Source organism: Trichechus manatus, unplaced genomic scaffold (assembly GCF_000243295.1).
Source record: "Trichechus manatus latirostris isolate Lorelei unplaced genomic scaffold, TriManLat1.0 scaffold00107, whole genome shotgun sequence".
In the NCBI taxonomy this organism is placed as follows: domain Eukaryota; kingdom Metazoa; phylum Chordata; class Mammalia; order Sirenia; family Trichechidae; genus Trichechus; species Trichechus manatus.
In genome coordinates, this window is record NW_004444043.1 from 6,358,912 (window position 1) to 6,385,624 (window position 26,713).

The 26,713-nt window shown below is 37.5% G+C and overlaps 1 protein-coding gene across 2 annotated transcripts in view; it reads left to right on the forward strand.

The window, feature by feature from the left end:
* LOC101354201 (transient receptor potential cation channel subfamily M member 6) overlaps positions 1 to 26,713 on the forward strand; it is a 127,813-nt gene that overhangs the window by 62,279 nt on the left and 38,821 nt on the right. For both annotated transcript variants that reach the window (XM_023737744.1, XM_023737745.1), the window contains exons 3-6: positions 4,760 to 4,839; positions 7,362 to 7,400; positions 21,207 to 21,384; positions 24,410 to 24,623. In XM_023737744.1, coding sequence (XP_023593512.1) covers positions 4,760 to 4,839; positions 7,362 to 7,400; positions 21,207 to 21,384; positions 24,410 to 24,623 — 511 coding nt within the window. The remainder of the gene's footprint in view (positions 1 to 4,759; positions 4,840 to 7,361; positions 7,401 to 21,206; positions 21,385 to 24,409; positions 24,624 to 26,713) is intronic.

Consider the following 26,713-nt stretch of genomic DNA (forward strand, 5'->3'; position numbering starts at 1 on the left):
CACACACACACACACACACACACACACACACACACACACACACACACACACACACACACACACACACACACTTTTAATTTAAGGAACGTCTTTAACATTATGGTGTCTCAGAGATTCCTGAGAATCTGTTATCTGAAAACTCTAAGAAGCCCCATTGTAGCAATACTTTGGCCAGGGAAAGGATTAATTTATGCATAGCTACTGTTGGAAGACAAGTCCTTGGACATTTCTTTGCAATTCCATCAGGCCTAGGATTGGATGTAAAATCTGATTATGTTGTAGAGTGAGATAAACTTCTTGAGACCAACACTGAGGCTGAGATCAGCACTGTATTTCCCTTCTGCCTTTCCTTCCCCCAAAAACCAGCAATTAAAAAACAAACTAAACCCCCAAGCATCTAGTATATAAAGACCGCACTGACCACAATAGATGTAGAAATGGCATAATCTTGTCCCATCCAACTGCCACCACGGCCACCACAACTTGCTGTTGCAAGTGGCAGAGGCTGGCACATTGGGTATTGGCTCCACATAAATTTGGGCTATGGAATCAGAACTAGCAGGCATTTGGTTCTGAACACTTCTCCATTAAACTGGGCATAGAAGCCTTATGGACGGTATATATTGAAAGGGACACTGTTATGAGGTAGAAAAAAGGGTGACAGTTCTAAATTAAGCAAGCTTGAAACTCTTGCAAATGAAGGTTGCTTTTCTTTTTCCTGCAGTTTTGAGATAAGAGATGAGGGTTGCAGGAGGAAAGTTTCTATGTTTTTGTTACGGGACAGCTTCCTGATTATACCTCTGGAGAGAAAATTGGGTACATGGGCTCCTGAAGTTCTATTTTAAGTTGGTTCATTTTGTTGCTCATTCAACAGTCATCACTGGGTTGGGCCCTGGGGCAATGGTGATGACTGGCACGGGGCCTGTAGCAGCTGGAGTATAGGGGGGAAGGCGGATTGGAAAAAGTAATTAATTTGTAGTATGAGAGGCCTATGAGTAGGGAGATTTGGAGGTCAAGAGAGATTTTTCCACAGGGGGGAAAAAAAAAAACCCATCAAATTTAAGTTCCCAGGCTACCAACCAAAAGCTAATTTTTACCTTTGATATTATCAGTAATAATAATAAAACCCAAAACCAAACCCATTGCCGTTGAGTCAATTCTGACTCATAGTGACCCTATAGTGATAATAGCCAAGCTTTATTGAGCCTTAATAAGTTTCAGACAGAATTCTAAGCCTTTAATTTACCTAATGCTTTTGACAACCCTACCCATTATCCGTTGCCATCGAGTCGATTCCTACTCATAGCGACCCTATAGGAGAGGGTAGAACTGCCCCATAGGGGTTCCAGTGAGCACCTGGTGGATTTGAACTGCCGACCTTCTGGTTAGCAGCCATAGCTCTTAACCACTATGCCACCAGGATTTCCTTAACAACCCTATCGGTGGTTCAGTGGTAGAATTCTTGCCTTATGTACGGAAGACCTGGGTTCCATTCCTGGCCAATGCGTCTCATGGGCAGCCACCACTTGTCTGTCAGTGGAGGCTTGAGTGTTGCTATAACGTTGACTAGGTTACAGTAGAGCTTTCAGACTAGGAAGAAAGGCCTGGCAGTCTACTTTTGAAAAGCAGCCAATGAAAACCCAATGGATTACAATGGTCTGATAATGCAACTGATCATCGGGATGGCACAGGACTGGGTAGCACCTCGTTCTGTTGTGCATGGGGTCACCATGAATCAGGGAGACCCAACGGCAGCTAACAACAACATGAGGTAGTATTATTATCTCTGTTTTTATAGATCAAGAAACAGGCATGAAGAAGTTAAGTAAACTGCCCAGATAGTGCTCCTGCAGAGTCAGCTATCTATCCTTTTAAAAGAAGGGAGTGGTTAAACACAGCTTGCTTAATTTGTGTATATAAACCCATTGCCATCAAGTCAATTTTGACTCATAGCAACCCTATAGGACAGAGTAGAACTGCCCACAGGGTTTCCAAAGCTGTTAATCTTTATGGAAGCTGACTGCCATATCTTTCTCCCATAGAGCGGCTAGTGGGTTTGAACTGCTGACCTTTCAGTTAGCAGTCAAGTAGTTAACCACTTCACCACCAAGGCTCCTAATTTGTGTACATAAGCTCCTAAATTAGAAACCTTCTTTGGTGCTGTATGTCATAGTTAATCAGAACACATGAAATTTAATGATATCAATTTCTTAATCTGTTTCCTCCTTTTTACTCTAAGTTCCTTGAAAGCAGAAACCTTATCTTGTTTACCAAATTTTATTAAGCCTTATTAATTCCCGGACAGAATTCTAAGCCTTTAATTTATCTAATGCTTTCAGTAGCCCTATGAGGTAGTATTGGTGGTTCAGTGGTAGAATTCTTGCCTTCCATACAGGAGACCTGGGTTCAATTCACGGCATGTACCACGGAGATTTTTCCAAAGTATTTGTTGAATGAATTAGTAGATTCAGATTATTTCCTCATTGAGAGTGAAGACTCTTTGAGAACATAACTTTCCTGTAGTACATTTCCAGTGCTTTCCAAAAATTAGGTACTTAATAAATGTTTGGAGAATGAATGTACGAATGAAATTATTAAGGTTTTTGAATAGTGGACAGGACTGGCTTAATAATTCTAAAAGACTGTGTCATTTCTTGTAATAAATGGATTTTAAAAGTCCACTGTCCATTTAGTTCATTAGTTCCAAATGCTGTGACTTTGGCTTTTTCCAAGTTTATCTGCTTTCAGTGTTTTGCCAATTTAGCAGATGTTTTTAAATACATATAAAAGTTGCTGAGCATGCAAAAGGGGCAAGTGGGTAGAATGATTTACAATGGCTCTGACTTTGATTCGGAAAGTTTTTCTTGTTTATAGACAACAGTTTTAAATGCACAGGAACCAATCAATCAATCTCTGTGGGTTTTTTGTTTTGCTTTATTTTGCTTTATCCTGTCTTCTGTTTAACAAGATTTGGACCCTGATTATACACTGTTCAGTGGTAGAATTCTTGCCTTCCATATGGGAGACCCAGGTTTCATGACTGAACAGTGTACCTCATGTGCAGCCACTACCCATCTGTCAGTGGAAGCTTGTGTGTTGCTATGATGCTGAATAGGTTTCAGTGGAGCTTCTAGACTAAGATGAACTAGGAAGAAAGTCCTGGTGATCTTGTTCGGAAAAATCAGCCAGCGAAAGCCCTATGGATCATAATGGTCCAGTCTGCAACTGATCATGGGGATGGCGCAGGACCGTAGTATATCATTCTGTTGAGCATGGGGTCAGGGGCTGACCCGATGACAGCTAACAACAACAATTCCGTAGTGAACAGAGTTATGTTTAGCGTTGGTGCATATTGAACAAAATCTATAATAATTAAATATTGAAGTATGTAAAGGGTTTCATAATTAAGTGACCTCATTTGAAATTACCTGGGGACCTGAGGAAAGTGTGACAATAAGTTTCCAGAGCTGGATTTGTAACATATTTTCTGTCCCTGTGCGCTTCCATCAGTGCTATGATAGGAGTAGGTGTAAAAGTGAGATTCAAACTCCACTGCACCAACAAGGAGTTTGAAAACCCCCCTTGTAGATTCTACGCCTCCCTTTCATCTCTGCCTAATGCACATATGTATGTAAAGTTATAACCACACTTATATTCTTCTATCATGTAGAGGTAAAACATTTTCATTTTAAGAGAAGGCCAAGGTCATTAGTCGTTTGGGTATTATTGTGCAGGGGCGGATTACCCAGTAAGCAAGGTAAGCATGGCCTTACTTGTATGGATTTACTAATCTGTAGTGAACAGTTTCACATGTTTTTCACAAGTGAAACTGTTCGCTACAGATTAGCAAGTACACAAAAGTAAGGCCATGTTTATTTTGTTTCCTGGGTAGTCTGTCCCTGTCAGGGGTTGTAAATTTGAAAGAGACTTTGATCCTGTAGGAACGCACCGTGGGGTTGGGAAAGACACAGATGCCAGCCGTACCTAGAAGCAGAATCTTTGCTGTGGTGAAAAAAATGTGAAACTGTTCATTACAGATTAGTAAGTGAGCACAAGTTAAGACAGTGTTTACCTTGCTTATTGGATAATCTGCCCGTTACTGTAGATCCTGGGTCCTCTGCTTCTAGGCTTGCAGTACGGCTTATGGAAGAGCTTGGCTATTACCTGAGTTTGTACAGTGGGAGAGATTTTATTAGGAAAAGGAGAGAGAATCAGCATCCACCTTGGAATTAGGGACAGTCATAAACTGTGTAACATGAAGCAACAGCTGTAAGTGGCAAGCTAAGTTTACATTATGTGTGTTGACTCTCCCTGGGGTTGCATGTCTCCTCTGACACTCTCTAGCTTCCTCTGGAATCTTAGCCAAAGTGGGATTCTATGAGCTCAAATTTTGCAGTTTGGGACGTTTGAAATTCGCTCGGATTATGGTGCAAGATACGAAAGTAAGTTTTAGCAGATCTAAGGGGACACACCAGTTGTATCTTTACTTCCTTTCTAGAGTGTGTGCATAGAGGAATTTTGTCGCTTAAACTGAGATTATGGACAAATTAACTTTGGGAATATGTTTAAGTTCTCATTTGGCTTATTCGCGCCTATTTATCTGTAATAGAAGCTAGTAAAGGCTTAGCCTGTTAAGGTTGGCCTTAGCATTTTAGTTAGTACCCGTGATATTTAAATACATCTTGCCTATCTGAGCCACCATAGTTACACTGCCTTTTCACTTAATTAAGATATTAAACTAATAACACTTTCTGTTCAGTCCCAGAAATCCTGGATTGAAGGAGTATTCGACAAGAGAGAATGCAACAAAGTCATACCCAGCTCAAAAGACCCTCAAAGGTACAATTTTTAATTTAAAAAAAAAAAAAAAACACCTTTTTAAAAAGCAGCATTCTTTGGGGGACTGTTTGTGGAAACCTAGTTAGAGATTTGACTGGTTCGGGGATTTGATGATATCTATAAACGTAGTATTTATTTATTTTTAATCAATATATATTTTTTCTTTTTATAAATGTAATACATTGTCATTGTAGAAAATTTGGTAAGAACAGGGACTTAGTCAATTTTTATCTCTCTTTAACCTCAGTGTCTATGGCAGTGTCTTGCACATAGTAGGTGTCTGAGAAATATCTGTTGAATGAATTACTGAAGAAGAAAACAGTCAGTCATAATTATATCACCCAGTGGAGGTTCTGTTAACATTGTGGTGGATTTCTTTTCAGTCTTTTCTCTTTGATGCACTTGTTCTTCTTGATGGGAGTAGGGGGTAAGACATCAGGGAAATATATCTAGTGCTACATATATTCTGTGAGGTTTGGGTAAATAACTTTCAACTTCTGAGGGCTGACAATTCTTGTGAATGTTTCTTATCCCTAACTAAATGGTCTGTGGATCTGATGGCTGTTTGGGATACTTCAGGACACTGCTCAGATTATACAGACAGTTGATTTTAGTTCCAGTTTTCTCCCATAGGCTTTTCATATGAGCAGATAATGGGCAGCAAAATGGAATGATTTGAGTTTGAGTCCTCTGAGTTTTTGACAACCCTTTGGAAGCTCTGCTTGTAGAACAACGTTCAAAAAAGCAGCCAGTGAATGCAAGCAGAAGAAAGGGCCATGGAAAATACCCCACAGTAATCAGGTCTACGAAATTAGAATTTCGTGGTATTGCCCTTGCAAAAAAAGACAAAAACAAATAAAAAGGAAAAGAAAAATGAAGGGCAATATTTTAATTAGGGGAACCACTCTATTTTTATATTTGTTGAGCATTTGGCCTTATATTCATTTCAAGTTTAGAAATTACAACCTTATGATTATGAAGGGTAGGTTAGTGGGGTCCTTTAAATTTTAGTCCTTTGGGGATGATTAAAACAGTGTTCCTTCCCTTTGTTAAATATTTACTAGTCCCACCCTCATGGAATTACCTATGGTTTGTAAGCCCTGTGATTGGAAATTCTCATTTTACCTGTTTACAAAAAGTTTATAGAATGCCAAGGTAACCTTGCTTTTTTTCTTCATCTTTTATGACTCTTTGTAGTGTGATGGTGGCTGCAATGGAAAGTAGATGAGTTCATGCAGCTCTTTCTGCTTCTGTAAATAGAAAATCATCTTCCCAACTACCTTGAACCCCATGAAAAGGATAAAACTTCAGGTCATTAGTCCGTAGACTCAAGAAGAATATCAATAGTCATGATTCCATGAATAGTCTAAGATACAGTAGTTTCCTATTTTTGTGGGATCATAAAAAAAGTTAATGTATGACTATTGTTATTCTTCCTACACAAGCTTTTTCCTTAGATCCTACTAAGATTCTCAAAATTGTAGCTTTCATGCAATTTTCATTATGGTACGTTAAAGGGATAAAAATTTATCTCTTTTGCTAATGTTTTTGATTGATTCTTCTGTGGCCCCTAAGCAGAAACAGATCTGATAGATTCGATCATAATTTTATTTTTCTTGTAATTTTCAACTTGTTAAAGTGAAGCTTCTGAAAAAAGAAATTTCCAAAAGGCTGGGACAGGACGGAGAAGTGAAAGGCCTGAATACTAGTCTCTGAATAATTTAATCTTAAGTGATTACCTTTTGTTCCATTATATTAACTAGCATTCTCTGTTAAAACTTCTTCACACCTAAGATATAATTGATATATAATATTAACCTCCTAAATCCAGAAGTTTCTTCTGAATCATAAAAAAGAAAGATTACTAAGGATAATGATTATAATCATACCAACTGTCCTTGTACTGGTAGTATTTTATGGTTTTAAAATTGCTTTTATATATATTTTCTTACTTGACTCTCAAGAATTTTGTTATCATAATTTAATAACAATAGCTAGCATTATTATATACACTACAGTGTATCAGGTACTGTGAGATACTTTACATACATTATCTCAGATAATCCTTTTAGTAACCTTATGGGTCAGAAATTATTTCCAGATGTGAAAACTAATGCTTGCCAAACCTGTTGCCATAGAATCAATTTCAACCCATAGTGACCCTGTAGGACAGAGTAGAACTGCCCCATAGAGTTCCCAAGGACCAGCTGGTGGATTAAAACTACCGACCTTTTCCTTAGCAGCGGTAACGCTTAACCACTGCACCACCTGGGATTGTTAAACCAATGAGATTGGAATCCAGGAACTGTGGTTCCAAACTCAGTGTCCTGTTAATTAGATAATAGTTGCTGCAATGTGATTATGTTTGATAAATGACATATGGAAATACTCGGGAAATATATAAGTACCTAGCAAACCCTAATTTCCAGACCACAGAAGATAACAAATATTTACTGTATAAACATTGCCTATGTTTTCACATCTATCAGTGAACTAACCAAGTTTTTATTTCATTAATTTAGATGTACTGGAGAGTGCCAGGTCTGCCAGAATTTAGTCAGGTAAGACTTAGATAAATACTGTTTCTTTTGTTTTTTAAGCAAGGTCTTTAAACCTAATTGAGACAGGTTCTTTACATCTTGAGTGGACTCAACGAATGGGCTTGATTAATTCATCCTATTCACATTTTCAAGGGAAGTTTTAAAAAAGAAATGTGATTTTTTTTGGTTGGAGCATGTTATTTGAATGTAATGGATTGCTTGAATTACTGAGACATAAATGGCTATAAGCCTTTGGCAGAGCTTCTTCAAACGGAAACACTTGTAAAGCATTAAATTTTCATTGAATAGCTTATGTTCTGTTTGGGTATTGAATATGCTTCATGCACATACAATACTGTGTTAGAGCTATGACTTGCAAGTGATGTGAATGCATAGTGAACTTATGAGCAAAAATAATTTTGTAGTATAATACACATTTGAACAATAACTTGCCTTTTAAGCTATGTATTTGTATCTGCGTTTTACTTTTCTGTTTTTAAGGGGAGGGAAATGAAATTTCCTTAATTCTGATCATAGCCTGAAGTTTACATTATGGATTGAACAGGTGTTAAATGTATTTCTGTAAAAAATTTTCAGATTCCAAAGTTGAGCAATTCATGGGGAAAGGAAAGCATAATCCATAGATATGGGAAGAGAGGGATAGAGTTTCTGGGGGAAGAGGTTCCGCCTGGCTGATCTTTCTATTTTCCCCTCAAACTCTTTTTTCTTTCTTTTTAGTAATTATTTAAAAATTTGCTAAAATCTCAAGCAAAAATGAAAATCTATTGAAAAGAAGCGAAAGGCTTCATTTACTCCTCCTATTTGCTACCTTGTTCTCCAGAACCCGTTCCTGTCAAAATCTTTCTAATCCCATCATTTTAGAGATAACTAATGTGAACAAATACTGGAAAAGCCATCTATGTTTCACGTTATCTGGAATTAAGAAACTGTTGAAACTTGTATTTTTTGCACCTAGCTAGGACCTAGTTTTATTTTTTCAATTTGGAGAGCCTGATACAAGTTACTGAGCAGTGTTACTTCATGTTTGTCTGTTTATGACGCCATCTTTGTTATGTATCAAGTTCCCATCAGCCTATGGCTCTGTTTCCCAGCTTCCTTTTCAGTATCATTGATCTATTTCTCCACTTCTGCCAAACACCACCGTGTTTAATTAGTACGGCTTTATCATATATTTTGATAAGGCAAGTCCTCTATGCTTTAGTCTTCTTCTTAAAAAAAAAAATTGACTCATTCAGACACTTCTATATCCATGCGATTTTAAGAATTAGTTTGTCAAGTTCCCTGAAAAATCCTTTTGGAATCTTGGTGGTGATTTTATGAAATTTCTAAAATAATTTGGGAGAGAATTGGTATCTTTATAAATTCAAATCTCAGAATGAGCTTTTAGTTCTTGTTGTTGCTGTTAGCTGCTGTTGAGTCAGTCCTTGACTCATGGCAACCCTGGACCATTGTGAGCCATAGGATTTTTCATTGGTTGATTTTTTAGAAGTAGATCAGCAAGCCTTTCTTCCTAATCTGTTTTAGACTAGAAGCTCTTCTGAAACCTGCTCAGCATCATAGTACATGTAAGCCTCCACTGATAGAATGGTGGTATCTGTGCTTGAGGTGCATTGGCTGGGAATTGAAACTGGGTTTCCCACATGGAAGGTGAGAGTTCTATCACAGAACCACCGCTGACCTCTAAGTATTTGTTACAGATGTATAATTGGGGACTTTTGAAAGTTGTAACTAAAGCGATGAACATGGCATTTTTTTTTTTTACATTTGTGAGTGATCTATTCTTTCTATGTGGTTACCTTGTCACAATTTAATGAACTGGTGAAAAAAAAGAAAGAAACTATATTGATTCACATCAAGTGTATTGGACTAGAAAAGTAGTTAGAACAAAGTAAGTTCAAACTGAACAACAGTCCTATCAAAGAGTAGTGAGTTATCTCTCCAGGTGTGGATTGTGGTTGCCTCAACGTACGTTTTGTTTAGAAGAGGCCACAGCAAGATGAATATTATTTGCCTTCATTTTATGAATAGGTGCCTTTTCATTTTGAAGAGTGACTCTCACACTAAAAGTTGATCCGATTACACGTTTCCCGTTAGTAGATCTTGACTCTGGTATTCTGTATATTGAGGATTACTTTTCCTCCCTTTGAGGTTAAGATCCCTTCCATTATGCAACCCCAGTATAGTCCTCCATATTCTAAATTCCTGTTTTCTCTTCATCCTATTTTCTTGAGTATTAGGATCCTATAATTTGAACATGTTTTTATGTTACTTTTTACACACTCTGAGGTTTTTGTCACCTGTGTTTGTTCTGTCTCTTCAAAGAGATTGTGAACTACAGAATCTTCTGTCTCCCCTGTAACTTCTTCCTGTGTGCTGTCTGTAGTGGCTACTCGTAAGTATCACTGATCTACTGATCAACTCTTTCAGGAGTGCGTCCTGGACATTTTCCAAGTTACATAATGAAAGGGAAAGAGAGGACATTAGAAACCACTTTGTTTTCCGGTATGAACTTCAGTGATGAATTTTAAAGTAAGGGTTAGATAGACCTAGCTAGAATTTATAAAACTGAGGATGTTTTTCCTTCTACATTTTCAAGCATTTTTATAAAATGCATACATTACTTTTATAACAAGAAAAATATTAAAACATATTATTTTAAGACATTAATTTGAATTCAATACTACCCAAGGCAAAGGGCACCTAAACCAATGTCATTTTTGGATTTAAGGGTTGTAAGTCACTTTGAGCCTCTGATTAAAGTTAAGAAGTCTATCCCAAGAAAATATATATTCAAATTTCTAAGCTTGTTCTTTAAACGACATGCTGGTCCACAGTCCCCCATCTGTATAGTAATGCCTACAAAGCCTTGCCTGGAAGAGTCAATATTCCTCTTGACAATTCTTCAGTTGAAATACTGGATTGTGTTTTCTAATGAATTCTATGGACTATGCAAGGATCATTACACATTAGTAAATATAATGTTTAGCTTTTATTTTTTTAAATCTGTTTGCCTGATGGTAAACATATCAAATGAGAAATAAAGGCAAGGAAATCCAGAAAAGGACCAGAGTTTTTTTCTAAAAAGTTCCAAAGAGGCAATAGACTCAAATACATTTGAGTACATGGTTGAGAAATGTGGCTGGCTATAGCACAGTGGATTGTAGCTGACAAGCAGAGGTACCAGAAGACAACAGCTTACGTGCACGCAGGCTAGACCATAAGCAAGAGAGCAATTGCCATCTAGGAAGCAATGTGGCGTAGCATAGGGACACTGGACTGGCACAACAATGGCATAACACCACGCGAATCTCCATTTCCTGAACTGTATGGTTGTTAGGTGCTGTTTCGACTCATGTGACCGCATGTGACAGAGCAGAACTGCCTCATAACGTTTTCTCATCTGTAATATTTATGGGAGCAGGTTGCCAGATCTTCTGTAGAGCCACTGGGTGGGTTCAAACTGCCAACCTTCTGTTTAGCAGTTGAGTGCTTAACCGTCGTGCCACCAGGCCCCTTTCCTCAACTGTAGAAAATAAAATTTAATATCCAGACAGCTAACCAGAGCATGGATCTGCTGATTAATCAAGCTGAGATGAAGGTCACAAGTAAGTACCGTACTCTATCATTTATAATCAATGACAATTTTTATCTTTTTCTTGATATTCATTTTAAAGAGATTAAGAACTCTACTGATGTCAAATTGTTTTCTTCGAGGGGCTCTTTTTGCTCATCTAAATTATAACCCTTAACCTCAATATTAGTATTTCTGTCAAATTTTATTCAGCATGTTTTAGATAATGCTTAATTCATAAAACGTGACATGAGTAGAGAATAGCGATATTTCATAAAAATACGAATTAGAAATCTCCATTGATTAAAAACCACTGAAGATAGAATTAAACTTTATTGATTTGTCTGTCTGTCCCTCTGTCTGTCCGTCCATCCATCCATCCATCCATCCGTCTATCCCATTTTTGTTTCATGCACTTAGTTTCACATATTGTAAAAGCTACTTCGAAGCCCTGGTGTTTGAGACGGCCATTCACTAGTCTCTCCTTCACAGTAGCTTATTAAAATTGCTTCTGATAATTTCTAAATTTGAAAGCAATTTAAAATTATATCTCTACTCAAGCTTATAGTGTATGTGAAGGTGTTGAAAACTCAGTAAACTGTAAATCACCACATCGGTATTCGTTGTTGTTGTTGTTATATTGAAATTATGACTACTTAAGAGTATATCCTGGTCAACAGTTCAGAAAAGCAGGGTGAGAATGGATGCATAACTCAAAGAATGTAATCAGTGTCACTGAATTATACATACAGAAATTGTTGAACTGGTGTATGTTTTGCTGCGTATATTCTCAACAACAACAACAAAAGAATATATCCTGGTCAGTTTGGTTGGATTTGAGGCATTCTCTGGCCTTTCTTTTTTGATTGCCGCTAAGGAGGACTTTGATGTTTTCAGCCCCAAGTTTATGAAACACCTTGCATGGTGAACCAGTATCAGTAATTATGTGTTGATTCTGTCTGGTTTTACTGATTTCAGTTTTACCCTCCAGAACTTTTGCTGGACTACACACAGACTCTCAGAATTCTCTATCAACATATTCTCTAGAATACTGGTATCCAAATTGGAATGAATAAAGGAGTTCAAAAAACAATCCACTGGGTTCCTGGAAGAGAAGTTAGAATTTCTATTTGTTTATTTATTTTGAGCCCTGGTGGCGTAGTGGTTAAGAGCTTGGCTGCTAACTAAAAGGTCAGCAGTTCAAATCCGCCAGCTGCTCCTCGAAAACTCTATAGGCCAGTTCTACTGTGTCCTATAGAGTTGCTATGAGTTGGAACCAACTCAACAGCCCCTAACAACAACAACAACATTTAATTTTTATCTAAAAAATAATTAAAATTTAACTAGTATATTTTTTAATTTCACATGGTTCAATGATCAGAAAATATAGAAAAGTGTATAGTGAAAAAATTTCCCTCCCACTCATGCCCCTAGTCAGCCCAGTCCTCCCTCCTTTGCTCATGGTTCTCACTGTTATTTCTTTTTTTGTGATTCCTTTCAGAGTTTTTTTATACAGATATAAGCAAAGAAAAAAATATGTATTTTTCCCTTTGTTTTCCACGAACGCTTCTTTAAGGGTAGAATTGCTGTTCTATACCTGGCTTTTTCTCTTAACCATGTCCCTTAGAGATCTTTCCATAACAGGACAGAGAGAGCTCTACTTCTTTTTTTATAGAATATAGATGTATTCTTAGAAGGGAGGATGGCAAGACTTTGTCTCACATACTTTAGACATGTTTTCAGGAGGGACCAGTCCCTGGAAAAGGATATCATGCTTGGTAAAGCAAAGGGTCAGTGAAAAAAAGGAAGATCCTCAACGAGATATATTGACACAGTGTCTGCAACAATGGGCTCATACATAGCAACCTAACAACAACAATACGGATATGTCATAAATTATTTAGCTGGTTCCCTATTGATAGGCATTTAGATTATTTGCAATCTTTTGCAATTATTTAAACGTTACAATGAATAACTTTGGGCCTATGTAATTCTCACTTGTAGCTTGACTAATATTTAATATGTGGACTGACATTAATATGTGATATAAATTATAAATAAATAGAAATATATTGAGAAGTGTGCGGCGAAGATTTTTGCTGTTAACAGAGTGGTCTTTATACATTTTATTACTGACCCCATAATTAAACATTTGGAGATATACACCCCAATACATGTATTACACATATATTTATTTAAAAAATTAATATTAATATACTGTTGTACTAATATATTACATGCATTATAAAAACAAAATAAAGAGGTATAAAAAGATTAGATAATATGATCAATATTAAAAATATTTTATTATATTAAGTAGCAAACAAAACCCTTTTCTCTCCCCAAAATAATGTTATTTATAAGGATATGGAAAATCTAATTACATACTTGCTGTTTTCACCTTGTAATGTGGCTTACAGAGAACTGATATGAGGCGTAGGAAGAAGAAGTGTTGTTCTGCTATTTTCTTATTGTTTGATTGTGCGTGTATTCTTGGTAATCTTCAGTTTGTGGTTTCTTTGTAGGAAGATTTATAAGTTGGTTTTCTAGTTTTTAGGGCTACTTTGGTCAAAACGAAATAATATAATCTCTAAATTCATTTAATAGTCACATATAATTCATGATATGTTGGACACACTTAAATTCATAAGGGCAACATTGTCAACCTCTCTCCTCCCAAAGTCTGTCATTGAGACCAACTGAGGGTGCCTGTGTCAATCTCTATTAGTGGAAGCTTAATTTCTTGCTCATTTTTAAGAAAACAATATAATGGGAGTTTTAATATTTTCTTACCTTATGCCAGTGGGTTTTCAGGCATCCTTCATCTAAATGATCACTGCTTTTGGATGTGTAATGGAGTCTATATATCGTTACTGATTTTATGTCTACTTGTGTGGTACGAGGAGCCCTGGTGGCACAGTCGTGGAGCTTGGTTACTAACCAAAATGTTGGCAGTTCGAATCCACCAGTCACTCCTTGGAAACTCTATGGAGCAGTTCTCTGTCCTGTAGGGTTGCCATGAGTCGGAATTAACTCGACAACAATGGGTTTGGTTTTTTTGTATGTGTGTGTGGTGCGATGGATCACTTTTGTGTCGCGTTTCTCGCTATGGTCTTGTAACTCCCAGCCAAGTGACTTGGTAGGACTGTGCAAATAAGGTAATTGTAGTCCACCAAGGGGATTGGTTAGTTTTTTGCTAAGCTTAAAGAGACCCAATTTAGAGAAATGGGAGGATCCCACCACCACCAAGGAAGAACAGCCAAGAGCAGAGCATGTCCTTTGGACCCAGGATCCCTGCACTGAGAAGCTACTGGAACCAGGACACCAAGAGAGAAAAAGAGAGAGCTTAACACTGAAGATGGTGAGAAGCAGTGGCAGAGAAATGGTGGCAAGAGAGGCCGGGAGGAGAGACCGGCAGGAGAGACTGGCAGGAGACAGCATGGTGGGCTTTCTGGCCCGCAGAGCAAGAAAGCTGAATGCCTTTGGGCAGGAGGCTTGCTGGCGGAGTAAGGTGCCTCTGGGCCCTTGGTGGAGCTAGGTTTGCTGACCCACGGAACTAGAGCAGAACACTTTCAGGCTGAGGCTTACTGGCAGAGTGGGGTGCCTCTGGGCTAAAAGAGCTTTGTAACACTTGCCGGAGCAGGGCAGAGGCTGATGGCCAGAGAGATGCGTGCCTGTGAGCATGGCTGGGAAGAGGCTGTCCTGATGGAAGAACTGTATCCTGAGCGCTCCTGAACCTAAATTGTAACCTGTTGCTTCCCTAATGAGCCCCATAATCATGAGTATTGTCTGTGAGTCCTGTGTGGCTGTTGCAATGAATTATCAAACTCAGCAGAGAAGCCGAGAGTGCTGTGGGAAGGATGGTTGGTGTTAGAATTGGTAAAGATGGCAGAGAGAGGAGGCATGTCTAACCTCTGCTTCATAGGAATCAGCCTGGGGCTGTTGATCTTGATTCTGTTTCCCCCCTGTGAAGTTAGAGGAGATCATATGCCGCCTCCATGCTGTTTTTGCAACTTGTTTTTATCAATTACTGATAGAGAAATAATTTAAGTCTTTAAGTACAATTTTGGATTTATCTATTTCTTCTTTCAGTTTTGTTAGTTTTGCTTCATGTATTCGGAAGCTCTGTTTTAGGTGCATACATATGTAGGACTGTTATGTCTGCTTGGTGACTTGACCTTTTTATAATGTAATGTCCCTCTTTATCCTTGAACATTTCTTATTCTGAAGTCTGCTTTGGTATTGACACAGCCACTCCAGCTTTTTTTTTTTTTTGATTGTTTGCATGGTATATTTTTCCATTCTTTTAATCAGTATATGTCTTTATATTTAAAGTGGGTTTCCCTTGAGCAGCATATGGTCAGGTCTTGTTTTCTTTTTATCTAATTTGACAATCTGTATCTTTTAATTGGTGCATTCAGACCATTTACATTTAACGTAAATATTGATAAGGTTGATTTACGTCTACCATTTTATTATTTGTTTTCTGATTTTCCCTTTCTTTTATTTCTCTATTATCCCTTTCCTGCTTTATTTTGTATTATTTTAATTTATATATTGACTTTTTTGAATCAACTCAATGGCAAGTGTTTTTTTTTTTTTGGAATTAACTTTTTTGCTATGTCTCTCTGTATTCTTGTTTTAGTAGTAGCTCCAGGGATAACAATATACATACCTAAGTTTTACAGTCTACTTAAGAGATAATATTTTACCAATTCAAGTAAAATATAGAAGTTTTAAAAACATATTGGTTCCTTTACCCTCCCCCTTTATGTTATAATTATCTTATGTATTACATTAATGTACATTGAAATCTCCACAAGAAAAGTTATAATTTTTGGTTTCCATAGTCATATATATTTTATAGAACTTTAGAGGAGAAAAATAGTTTTTAATATTTACCTAGATATTTAACATCTCTGTTGCTCTTCTTTCATATCTGAAGCTTCAAGTTTATCTCTAGTATTTTTTTCAGCCAGCACTTCATTTACTATTTGTTTAGAACAGGTCTGCTGGTGATAAATTCTTTTAGTTTTTCTTCATCTTAGAATGTCTGTATTCTGCCTTCATTCCTGAAGGATATTTTCACAATATAGAATTCTGGTTTGGTAGTTGTTTTTTTTCTTAAACGCTTTAAAGACATTATTCAACTGACTTTTGGCCTTTGTGGTTTCTGAGAATTCTACAGTCATTTAAATCCTTGTTCCCCTATATGTAGTGTGTCATTCTTCTCTAGCTGCTTTCAAAACGCTTTTTCTCTTATCTTTATTTTTCAGCAGTTTGATATTGTTGTTTCTGGTTGTGATGTTCTTTGAGTTTATACTGTTTGGGGCTTGCTGAGATTCTTGAATCTAAATATGTCACCATATTTGTGAAGTTTTTGGTCATGTTTCTTAAAATATATTTTCTTCAAATATTTGTTCTTTCTCCTTTCCCTCTGGGACTCCAGTGGCACAAATGCTAGACCTTTTGATATTGCCCCATAGGTCCCTGAGGTTCTGGGTACCTTTTCAGTATTTTCTTCACTCTGTTCTTCAGATAGGATTATTACTATTGATTTATCTTCAAGTTCACTGACATTTCTCTCTATCATTTTCATTCTGTTATTGAGGTCATCTAGTGAATTTTTTATTTCAGATATTGTACTTTTTAGTTCTAAAATTGCCACTTTAAAAAATAATTTCCCTTTCTTTATTGAGAACTACTATCTTTTCATTAATTTCAAGTGTGTTTACTTTTACCTCATGGAATGTGGTTATAATAGTTGCTTTAAAGTCATTGTCTTATAATTCTAATTTTTCAGGGTTGGCATCTGTTGATCATATTTTCCCGTAAGAATTGGTCACATTTTCCTTTTTTTGGTGGTTGAGTAATTTGTATAGTGTCTTGGACATTTTGAATAATATGTTATATAGACTCTGAGTTATTTTAAAATGTTCTGGAGAATGTGAATTTTCTGTGTTTGAGCTGAAAATCAACCTAGTTAGATTTATGCAACAGGTTCTATCTTGTCTTTTCTAGGAGGGGGTTCCAATCTTAGTTTAGTTTTCAAAGCCTTTGCTGTACTGACTTGGGTCTCTCCTGAACATATGCTACTCAGAGGCTATTGTGAGACTTGAACAGAGGTTTACATCTTTCTTCAGCTTTTAATGTCTTTGCTGTACTGCTCTGGGTCTGTCTTATGCATGTGCAATGCAGTAGTGAGCCTGGGACTTGTGTGGGTTTATACACAAATTAGAGCATCCTCTTTTCAAGCTCTCTTCTCTCTTGGATTTCCATATTCTCTGTGGTCTGTAGGGCTCCCCTTTTTCATTTCTTCTTTCCAGAATGATGGGGTTTTTCTCAGCATTTTAGCTGCCCATGCAACCACTTCTGTGCAACCCTGTGATTATGACCTGCCCTCAGGGCAGAGCTAGGAAACAAAAACAAGCAAACAAACAAAAACAGGGATCCCCCATACTCTGCATACCATGTTGTTTTTGTTGTGTGCTGTCAAGTCAGTTCTGACTCATAGCGACCCTATAGAACTGTCCCATAGGGTTTTCTAGGCTGTAATCTTTGCAGGAGCAGATTGCCAGTTCTTTTCTCCCATGGAGCTACTGGTGGGTTCAAACTGCCAGCATTTCTATTAGCAACCAAGTGGTTAACCATTGCGTCACCAGGGCATAGTGACCCTTTTCCCCATTCCTCTGCCTCAAAAGATGAACTTTTTATTGGAGTTTTAGCCTCTTGTGCCACCACTGCACAGTTCCATGTCTGTGTTCTGCCCTTCGGTTAAAGGTGTTAGAGAGAGAGAGAGAGAGAGAGAGAGAGAGAAGAAAGAGAGAAGAAAGGAAAGAAAGAAGGGAGGGAAGGAAGGAGGGAGGGAAGGAAGGAAGGAAGGAAGGAAAGAAGGAAACCAAGAAACCAAGAAACTCTCTCCTGTACCTAGGTGGCTTCTCTAAATTTTGACTCTCTTCCAAATCTGCCTATTTCTGTATGCTTTTCAGAGCCCTCAGGTAGTTGTCTTTTTTGTACTTCGCAATGAGATTTTAGCTGTAACCATCAGGAGATATAGGCTATAGTGGGGTTACTCCCTCTTGGCCAAAAATGGTAGCTTGGACTCTAGTTCATGTGATAAATTTTTGATTTCAGAAATGACAAGAGATTATGAAACACCAACTTACTTCAGTTTTTTTTTTAATTGTACTTTAGATGAGGTTTATAGCACAAATACTTTCTCATTAAACAGTTAGTACACATATTGTTTTATGACAATGGTTAACAACCCCATAACATATCAACGCTCTCCCTTCTCCACCTCGGGTTCCCTATTACCAGCTTTCCTGTCCTCTCCTGTCCTCTCCTGCCCTCTAGTCCTTGCCCTTGGACTGATGTACCCTTTAGTCTTGTTCTGTTTTATGGGCCTGTCTAATCTTTGGCTGAAGGGTGAACCTCGGGAGTGACTTCATTACTGAGCTAAAAGGGTGTCCCGGGGCCATACCCTTGGAGTTTCTCCCGTCTCTGTCAGGCCAGTAAGTCTGGTCTTTTTTTGTGAGTTAGAATTTTGTTCTACATTTTTCTCAAGCTTTGTCTGGGACCCTCTATTGTGATCCCTGGCAGAGCAGTCAGTGGTGGTAGCCGGGCACCATCTGGTTGTACTGGACTCAGTCTGGTGGAGGCTGTGGTAGATGTGGGCCATTAGTCCTTTGGACTAATCTTTCCCTTGTGTCTTGTTTTCTTCAATTTCCCTTGCTCCCGAAGGGATGAGACCAGTGGAATATCTTAGATGGCTACTTACAGGCTTTTAAGACCCCAGACACTACTCAATAAGGTAGAATGTAGAACATTTTCTTTATAAACTATGTTATGCCAGTTGAGCTAGAAGTTTCCCGAGACCATGGTCCCCACAGCCCTCAGTCAGTCTTATTTTCTATATCATGTTACATGTTACTAAAAAAAAACAAACAAACCAATATTAGAGACAATTTGAAAAGGAAAAAAAAAAACTCAGAAAAGTCCACACCTAATATTTTATTGTGTTAATGTGGCACACTTTGTTAACTAATTACTCTAATGAAAACTAGGTTGTTTGAAACACTTTGAGGGACAGAGTAGCAGGGGTTGGGGTCTGGGGACCATGGTTTCAGGGGACAACTAGGTCAACTGTCATAACAAAGTTTATTAAGAAAATGTTCTGCATCTCACTATGGTGAGTGGTGTCTGGGGTCTTAAAAGCTAGCGAGCAGCCATCTAAGATGCATCAACTGGTCCCAACCAACCTGGAGCAGAGGAGAATGAAAAACACCAGAGACACAAGGAAAGTATTAGCCCAAGAGATAGAAAGGGCCACATAAACCAGAGACTTCATCAGCCTGAGACCAGAAGAACTAGATGGTGCCTGGCTACCACCAATGACTGCCCTGACAGGGAACACAACGGAGACTCCCAGCTGGAGCAGAAGAAAAGTGGGGTGCAGAACTCAAATTCTAGTAAAAAGACCAGACTTAATGGTCTGAGACTGGAGGGACCCCAGAAGACATGGCCCCTGGACTCTGTTAATCCAAAACTAAAACCATTCCTGAGACCAACTCTTCAGACAAAGATTAGACTGGACTATGGGACATAAAATGATACTTGTGAAGAGTGTGCTTCTTAGCACAAGTAGATACATGAGACTAAATGGGCAGCTTCTGTCCAAAGATGAGATGAGAAGGCAGGGAGGGTTAGGAGTTGGTTGCAAGGACACGAGAAATCCGGGGTGGAAATGAGGGGAGAGCAACTAGGGTCACTTAACAATGTATGTATAAATTTTTGTATGAGAGACTAACTTGAATTGTAAACTTTCAATTAAAGCAAAACAATAAAATAATTTTTTAAAAAAAGTTAGTACCCAGAGCCAAGAAAAAAAAAGTGATTGTTTTAACTTTTGATTGTTTTTTGTTTCTTTATTATAATTAGTATTGTAATAAATATAATCTCACATATAGGCTTTTGTGGTTATTGAATTGTTTCCTCTGAATTTCTAGGAGTGGTTATTCTGGATTAGAAGGCAGGAATATATTAACAACTATTAGTTTGACTAGTCGTTATACTTTAAAAAAAATTAAACAAATTTTTGTGTCTTCAGGGATATATAAATGTATCAGTGTCCCTTTGGTCTTATCAACATCTGTAACATCCACTTTAATGTTATAGTTTCAAATTATTTCGCTAAAATTATTAACTGTGCTTCAAAACTGCATCAATTCACAATTCCAACAAGGGCAAAAATTTTCTCATATAATTATTTATTATTTGTTTTTCGTTTGTCCTGAATCATATACAAGGTTGAATAAGCTCTTTGTAACAGGTATATAATCTGACATATTTGATGCAAATAATTTCTCAGTCTGCAAATATCATTTTTCATTGAAAAAATTTCAGTTTTTCACTGAATATAATAGTTTTAAAGTTCTTTATATCCAAATTTCAGTTTTTCCTTAAATTTTCTAATCCATTAAATATGAGAAGTTCATCATATTTTCACAAATATGCTGAGTATAGTATGATATTTTCTGTTAGTTTTTACATAGTTTTAGTTTTAGGAAGGTTCAACCTTTTAATTTAGTTTATTTTGTTGCATAGTATAACTTATGAGTACTTATTAAATATTTTAAAAAGTTGTTAATCCTATGCAATAACATATGTTAAACCTATCTTCAAAACTTGTTACATGTATTAATTTATTATTTAATTTATGCTTATAATCCAAGTCTCTTTCACATTTCCATTGAGTTCTATTTTTACCCATACTTGCAATTTTTATTTTTAGTCTTTTCTTAATTAAAGTTTATACACAAGCATGTTTTTGCCATTTTTTTTCAGTGAAGTTATTCCTACTGGAATTCCTAGCAGAGTGGTTAAAATCTCTGTGCCTGGAGCCAGAATTCCGTCTTTGGATCCTGGCTTTATCCCTTATGAGCACTGTGACCCTGGGAAAGTCACTTAACATCTCTAACCCTCTATTTTTCATCTATTAAGTATATATGTATGTATATATATGAATTAAACATGTGAATTAAATACACTACATTTATCAATTAAACATTTAAGTATATATTTCACTTATTAAATATAAATAAACACATAGGTATAAATCTTAATGTGAAGTTTTAAAAATTGTTAATCTACATGATCTGTACATTACCTTAGAACAATGTAGAACAGTTACATCTGTATTCTATTCTGAAATTGGTTTTTATCCTGAATTTAAGGTGTTATTGTGGGCGATTGATTGGAGAGCATAATGGAGTAGATTATCCCTGGAGCGTCTCAGCTGCCAAGAGTGATGAAAATGAACAATGGTCTGTTGAAAAGCACACGACAAAAAGCCCTACGGATAGCTTTGGCACTATTAATTTCCAAGATGGAGAGCATACCTACCATTCCAAGGTTTGCATTTGCTAATAACCCAAATTGTTTTGCTGGTACTTAACAAAGGATAGCCTCCAAATGTGTTAGTATCTTCAAATGTAGATAATTAGTTGACTTGATTTGCAAATGTGACCAAAGTTATTGACCTTTGGCAAAAATGGCTTAACCTTTCTCCTTCCTTTGTGTCTGAGGGCCATTGTGCCTTTCCAGAAGGGTGTGATCACCTCTTCTTTTGACTGGCCTCTTTTGGCAAGCTTATACCCTCTGCAGAAGAGAATGGCATATTGTCCTTGAAACAGTTGTAATGAGATGTAATGAGGCTGTCTTTTTTAAGGAATGCAAAAAAGTTCAGGAGTCTGGTTTTAGCTGAAGCATGACCGTAGTCAATTACCAGTAACTCGTGGCTGAACATGCCTTCTGCATCCTCAGTAGGGGCTATTCTTGGAAGGAAATGGAAGAATTTCTTTCTGTACCCACTGAATGATAGTGCTTGGCCTTCCCAGTCCAGTTTCTCTTCTGTCCTTAACATACTAATTTTGCATGTGATTTACATACTATTAAAATGTGTTTTCTCTTGAGCATGTTAACCACCTGGCTGCTTTATTAGATAGAGATGGATTTTCGTGGGGTAAACACAGGTGGATCCCACCTCAGGAAAGCTTGGAATCAGCTGTATATGGAATGTGACCATCATTTGGATGGATGTGAAATGGTAGTTCCTAATAAGTGCAATCATAATACAACTCTACAGTAATCTGCAATTCCAGTTATTAATCCTCTTAGATTTAAATTCATGTGTTGATGTTTTCTCTAATTGACAGAAAAACTGCCCCATTCTCCTTTGCAGTCATTTTTGAGAGCTGACCCTTATAGAATCCTGGATGTAATTTTTCCATTTGGTTTTAGTCTTCTTCCTTTTGCTTCTGTGCATATTGATAATCATCTCCATTCACTCATGTTTTCATTCATTCAGTAAATCTTTACTGGGTACCTACACTTTGTTATCCCCCAAGGCGCACGAAATGCTCCATGTGCTAACGTTGCTTGCAGTCTAGTGGAGAAACAGGAATATACAATATACATTTGTCACAGAGGGTGATGATGCCATGAAAAGGGAATACATTATGCTTTGAATGCATGAAGAGGGTAACTCCTTTTTTGAGCGGTGGGGAGGGATATCAAGGAAGTCATCTGAAAGTAGGGACAGCTGAGATCTGAAAGATGAGTAAGGCATATGGTATCTGGTGAGGCAGAGAGGTAGGAACACTCTAGGCATAAGGAATAGCTTGTGCAAAGATCAAGGGAGAATTTGATATAGTGAGGAGAACTGAAAATATGGTTAGACAAATCCCTTGATCAGTAACATGTTTTTATGCTTAGCATTAGGTTCCCTGTTACAACCAGTGTACCTGAAGGCATTTTATTTAATCCTGCAGAAGACAAGAGGCTCTCCTTCATACTTAGACCCAGAATTGCACTTCAGATTTACTTCATATTTATATTGAGCTGTAGGAAAGTTTGCAAGAGCTGTATTTTCCCCCTCCACTGCATTCCTCTTTTAGGTTTTTCCCTCCCACCTTATTCCACAAAGGAAATGAGGTGACCCTCTGTCAGTAGGATTCAGCCTAAGGGAGTTGGTTTTATAGGAGGTAGGGAGGAAAGAATGAATCATTAACCTTGACTATAGTCTTTGCTTGGCCTTTGACACAAGCTATTGTGTAGTAGAAAAGACTCTAATGTTGATATTTAGTTCATCAAGGTTGTATATCCTTAAATCTGAAGGAGGGAGAAATGTCTTCTAGGACTAAAAGGACATATAGTTGAAAGAAGGGGGCACTGGGGGAATAGCTGAGATAAAGGGAAGGTACTAAGCAAGGACTTTCTCCTCTGCCCCCCAGTTTATTATTTGGAGCAACATAAACCATGTTACGAGGGTCATCTTGTATTTTTTCCTACTATTTAATACTTAATAAAGCCCTGGTGGCTCTGTTTTCTCACTTGTAAATTGAATCCTGAGTGTCCTTAGAGTCTTTCTGTCTCTCACTTTCCGTGATAGCTGCACCATCCTCATATTCAGAAATTCTAATATTTTAATTATCAAATAAAGGGGATTTATTTTAAGAAGTTCAAAGATGTGTGAAAAAGTGCTTAAAATTGCTATCATGTTCTGCAAAATAACGTGGTAATTCTTACTTGCGTGTATGAAGATCTCTACCTGTGATCATTTTTGGCATCGTTTTATGACTCATGGTTTTTTATTGACTTTATTTCTTGCTGTAAATCAGATTGACCCTTGTTATTGGTTGGCATAAGCTTGAGGTCGTAAAATCATCTCGATATGATTTGCATGGTCCCTAGGTGACTGCATCTGCTGGGAAGACAAGTCAATCATACAAAAGAATCTTAGGCAAAATGCACAGGGTTCGGGGAATCCCTGTTGGTTTGGATTCCCCTCATTACTTGTTTCTTTTGGTTGCATTGCTAGTCAGAAAAGACTGTTCTGTGAAAACTACTTATTTTGGAAAAAAAAAGTTTACAGTGGGGTAATTACACATAAAAGAAATGAATGGGTAGAATATAATTTACGATAAGCTTGATGTACATGTTCCTCAATCTTAATTTAAACTGTGTGACTGTGTGAAATGGTCAAATAAGTTAAAAGCCATAGCATTTATAAAAATGTCCCATTTCACGTATTTCTTAAAGCTCCTTATTAGTGGGTTTACTGAAGTAGTGACTTTTGCCAGTTGTTTGAAGTATTTCTGCCTCACCTCAGACCCCCTGGAGAGCATTGGTGGGCCAACCTTGAAAACCAGAGGAAACCTTCCTGCAGTGACTTGTAATTCCCAGAAGGAACTTAAAGGGGTGTGGGATCCTTTAAAAGTAAATATTTCCATTATACAAAGACCAGTTTTTTAAAGAGATCTCAGTCACTTCCTCCCAAGTTTGGGCCATTTCACTTGTCCTGCTGTGTGCTTGTTGTTTCTATACTTGGCATATGTTTGTCTTTATTTATGTTCATGTATATGTACATGTCTTCCAGTATATTAGAACTTCTTATGATACCAGGCTGGATCATCTGTTACATTTAATGTTGAAAGAGTGGAAGATGGAACTGCCAAAGCTGGTGATCTCTGTCCACGGGGGTATCCAGAACTTTAAGATGCCATCCAGACTTAAAGAGATATTCAGCCAAGGTTTGGTCAAAGCTGCAGAGACCACGGGAGCATGGATACTGACTGAAGGCATTAATACCGGTAACACACACTCCCACGTTTCTTTCTTTTTTTTAATTCCGTCTTTCTAAACTGTGAGTAAGGCAATATGACACCTAATCTCTGTTCTCCAGCACCCTCAAGAGATGTGGTATGTGAGGGAGATAGAGGAAAAGCCCAGCGAACGGGAAAATAAACCCAGACGAATCATAGGCCTTTCCTGGAATGTGTTTTTACCATTGCCACTGGGTGAACTTCTGGAAAAGATGAGTAGTCTTTCATGAGATTCAGACTTCAGTGAGGCTAGAAGGGGCATTAATTCCATGCAACTGTGTAACATGTATGGGCATGGACATTAGCTAAACTCACATAGTCACTGTCAAGCTCTGAGACATTGGAAATCAGTGATGTGTATAAAAATTGCACTGAGTGTATCGGGCACAAGCAGATAATTATATCTTTGACGTATATATATTTTTAAACTATGTAATTGCCAATACACTCAATGTCTCTATTTGCTTGTCACTGACTCTGTTTTATACCCTTTGAAATTCCCTTCAAACACTTCATCTACTGGAATCTTAACTTCTAACTTTACACTTTTGCATTGGTGTTTATGAACTGGCTGCATATTAGAATGTTGACTAGAAAATTGATTAGATTCTTGGAGGGTGGAGCTCCCGAAGAATGTCTAATGTGCAGCCAGGGTTGAGAACGGTGACTTCACAAATCTCTTAGCAATCAGTCATTAACTTTGTAGTTTTCCATTTTCCCTCTTTTTGGTTTTCCTTCTTTTAATTCTGTCTTCATTATCCAGTGCTGCTATAAAAGAAATACCACAAGTGGATGGCTTTAACAAACAAATTTATTCTCTGACAGTCTAGTAGGCTACAAGTCCAAATTCAGATGTCAGTTCCAGGGGAAGACTTTCTCTGTCAGCTGTGGGAAAAGGTCCTTGTCATCAGTCTTCCCCTGGTCTAGGAGCTTCTCAGTGCAGGGACCCCAGGTCCAAAGGACGTGCTCCGCTACTGGTTCTTCATTCTTGGTGGTAGGAGGTCCCTCTGTCTCTTTGCTTCTTTCTCTCTTTTGTATCTCAAAAGGGATTAACTCAAGATATAACCTAATCCTGTAAATTGACTCCTGCCTCATTAACATAACTGCTTCTAATCCTCCTCATTAACCTCATAGAAGTTAGGATTTACAACACATAGGAAAATCACATCAAATCACAAAATGGTGAACAAACACGCAGTGCTGGAAATCATGGCCTAGCCAAGTTGACATATATTTTTGGGGGACACAGTTCAATCCATAAGAGATACGCTAGCCAATGTCTTCTATTCAATTTTTTCCATCCTTTAAGATCTACATTAGATGCCATCAAACCCATGAAGTAGTCTAAATATCTCAACTAGAAGTGCTTACTTTTGTCTCTGAATTTCTATAGTATATATCATCTGTAGCACTTGTAAGAAGGTTATATACAGTGAAATCTGTGAGAGCCGTAACTTGACTGGACTGCCTTGTTTTTCTGGATCTCGTATGTTTTTCACCTTTGACAGAGTGCAGTCTTACCACTTTTCTATTGCTTGTTTTAGCGAAAAATATTTGAGTTTTCTTCTCTGACAGGTTTCCACCTTACACAGGCTCCAGCTTTTGCAGATTTTATTGTATTGCCTTACAGGTTGGGATGAGTCAGTGTAATAGTCCTCCTACTTGGTTTTGAGCTAGAGGGCAGGCCTTAGCACTTGGCAACACATTCTGATTTAACAGATAATTGCTATGAAGCCTGACTGAAAAGGAAAGAAGGAAGCAAATGACTGAAAAAAAGCAAAGCAAAATAAAACCTAGGGATTTGGCCTGTCACTAATGGGTAACCCAATAGTTCATTTTGTACCTTTTATTGAGATCATTATTGTTTCACATTCTTGGAAGAAAATGAAGGTGACAGAGTTCTAAGTCCATTGTATACTACTTATTTTATTTCCAGTAATAAAAGGAGAGGAGATTGGGAAGGTTCACAAAGTTCAGAAAAAGGTAGACTTAGGCAACTCTTTTTCTTTAAATAACTAACTGCATTCATACTGCTTTTTTTTTTTTTACTTTTAGGTTAGGGCCAAGGAATACAATAG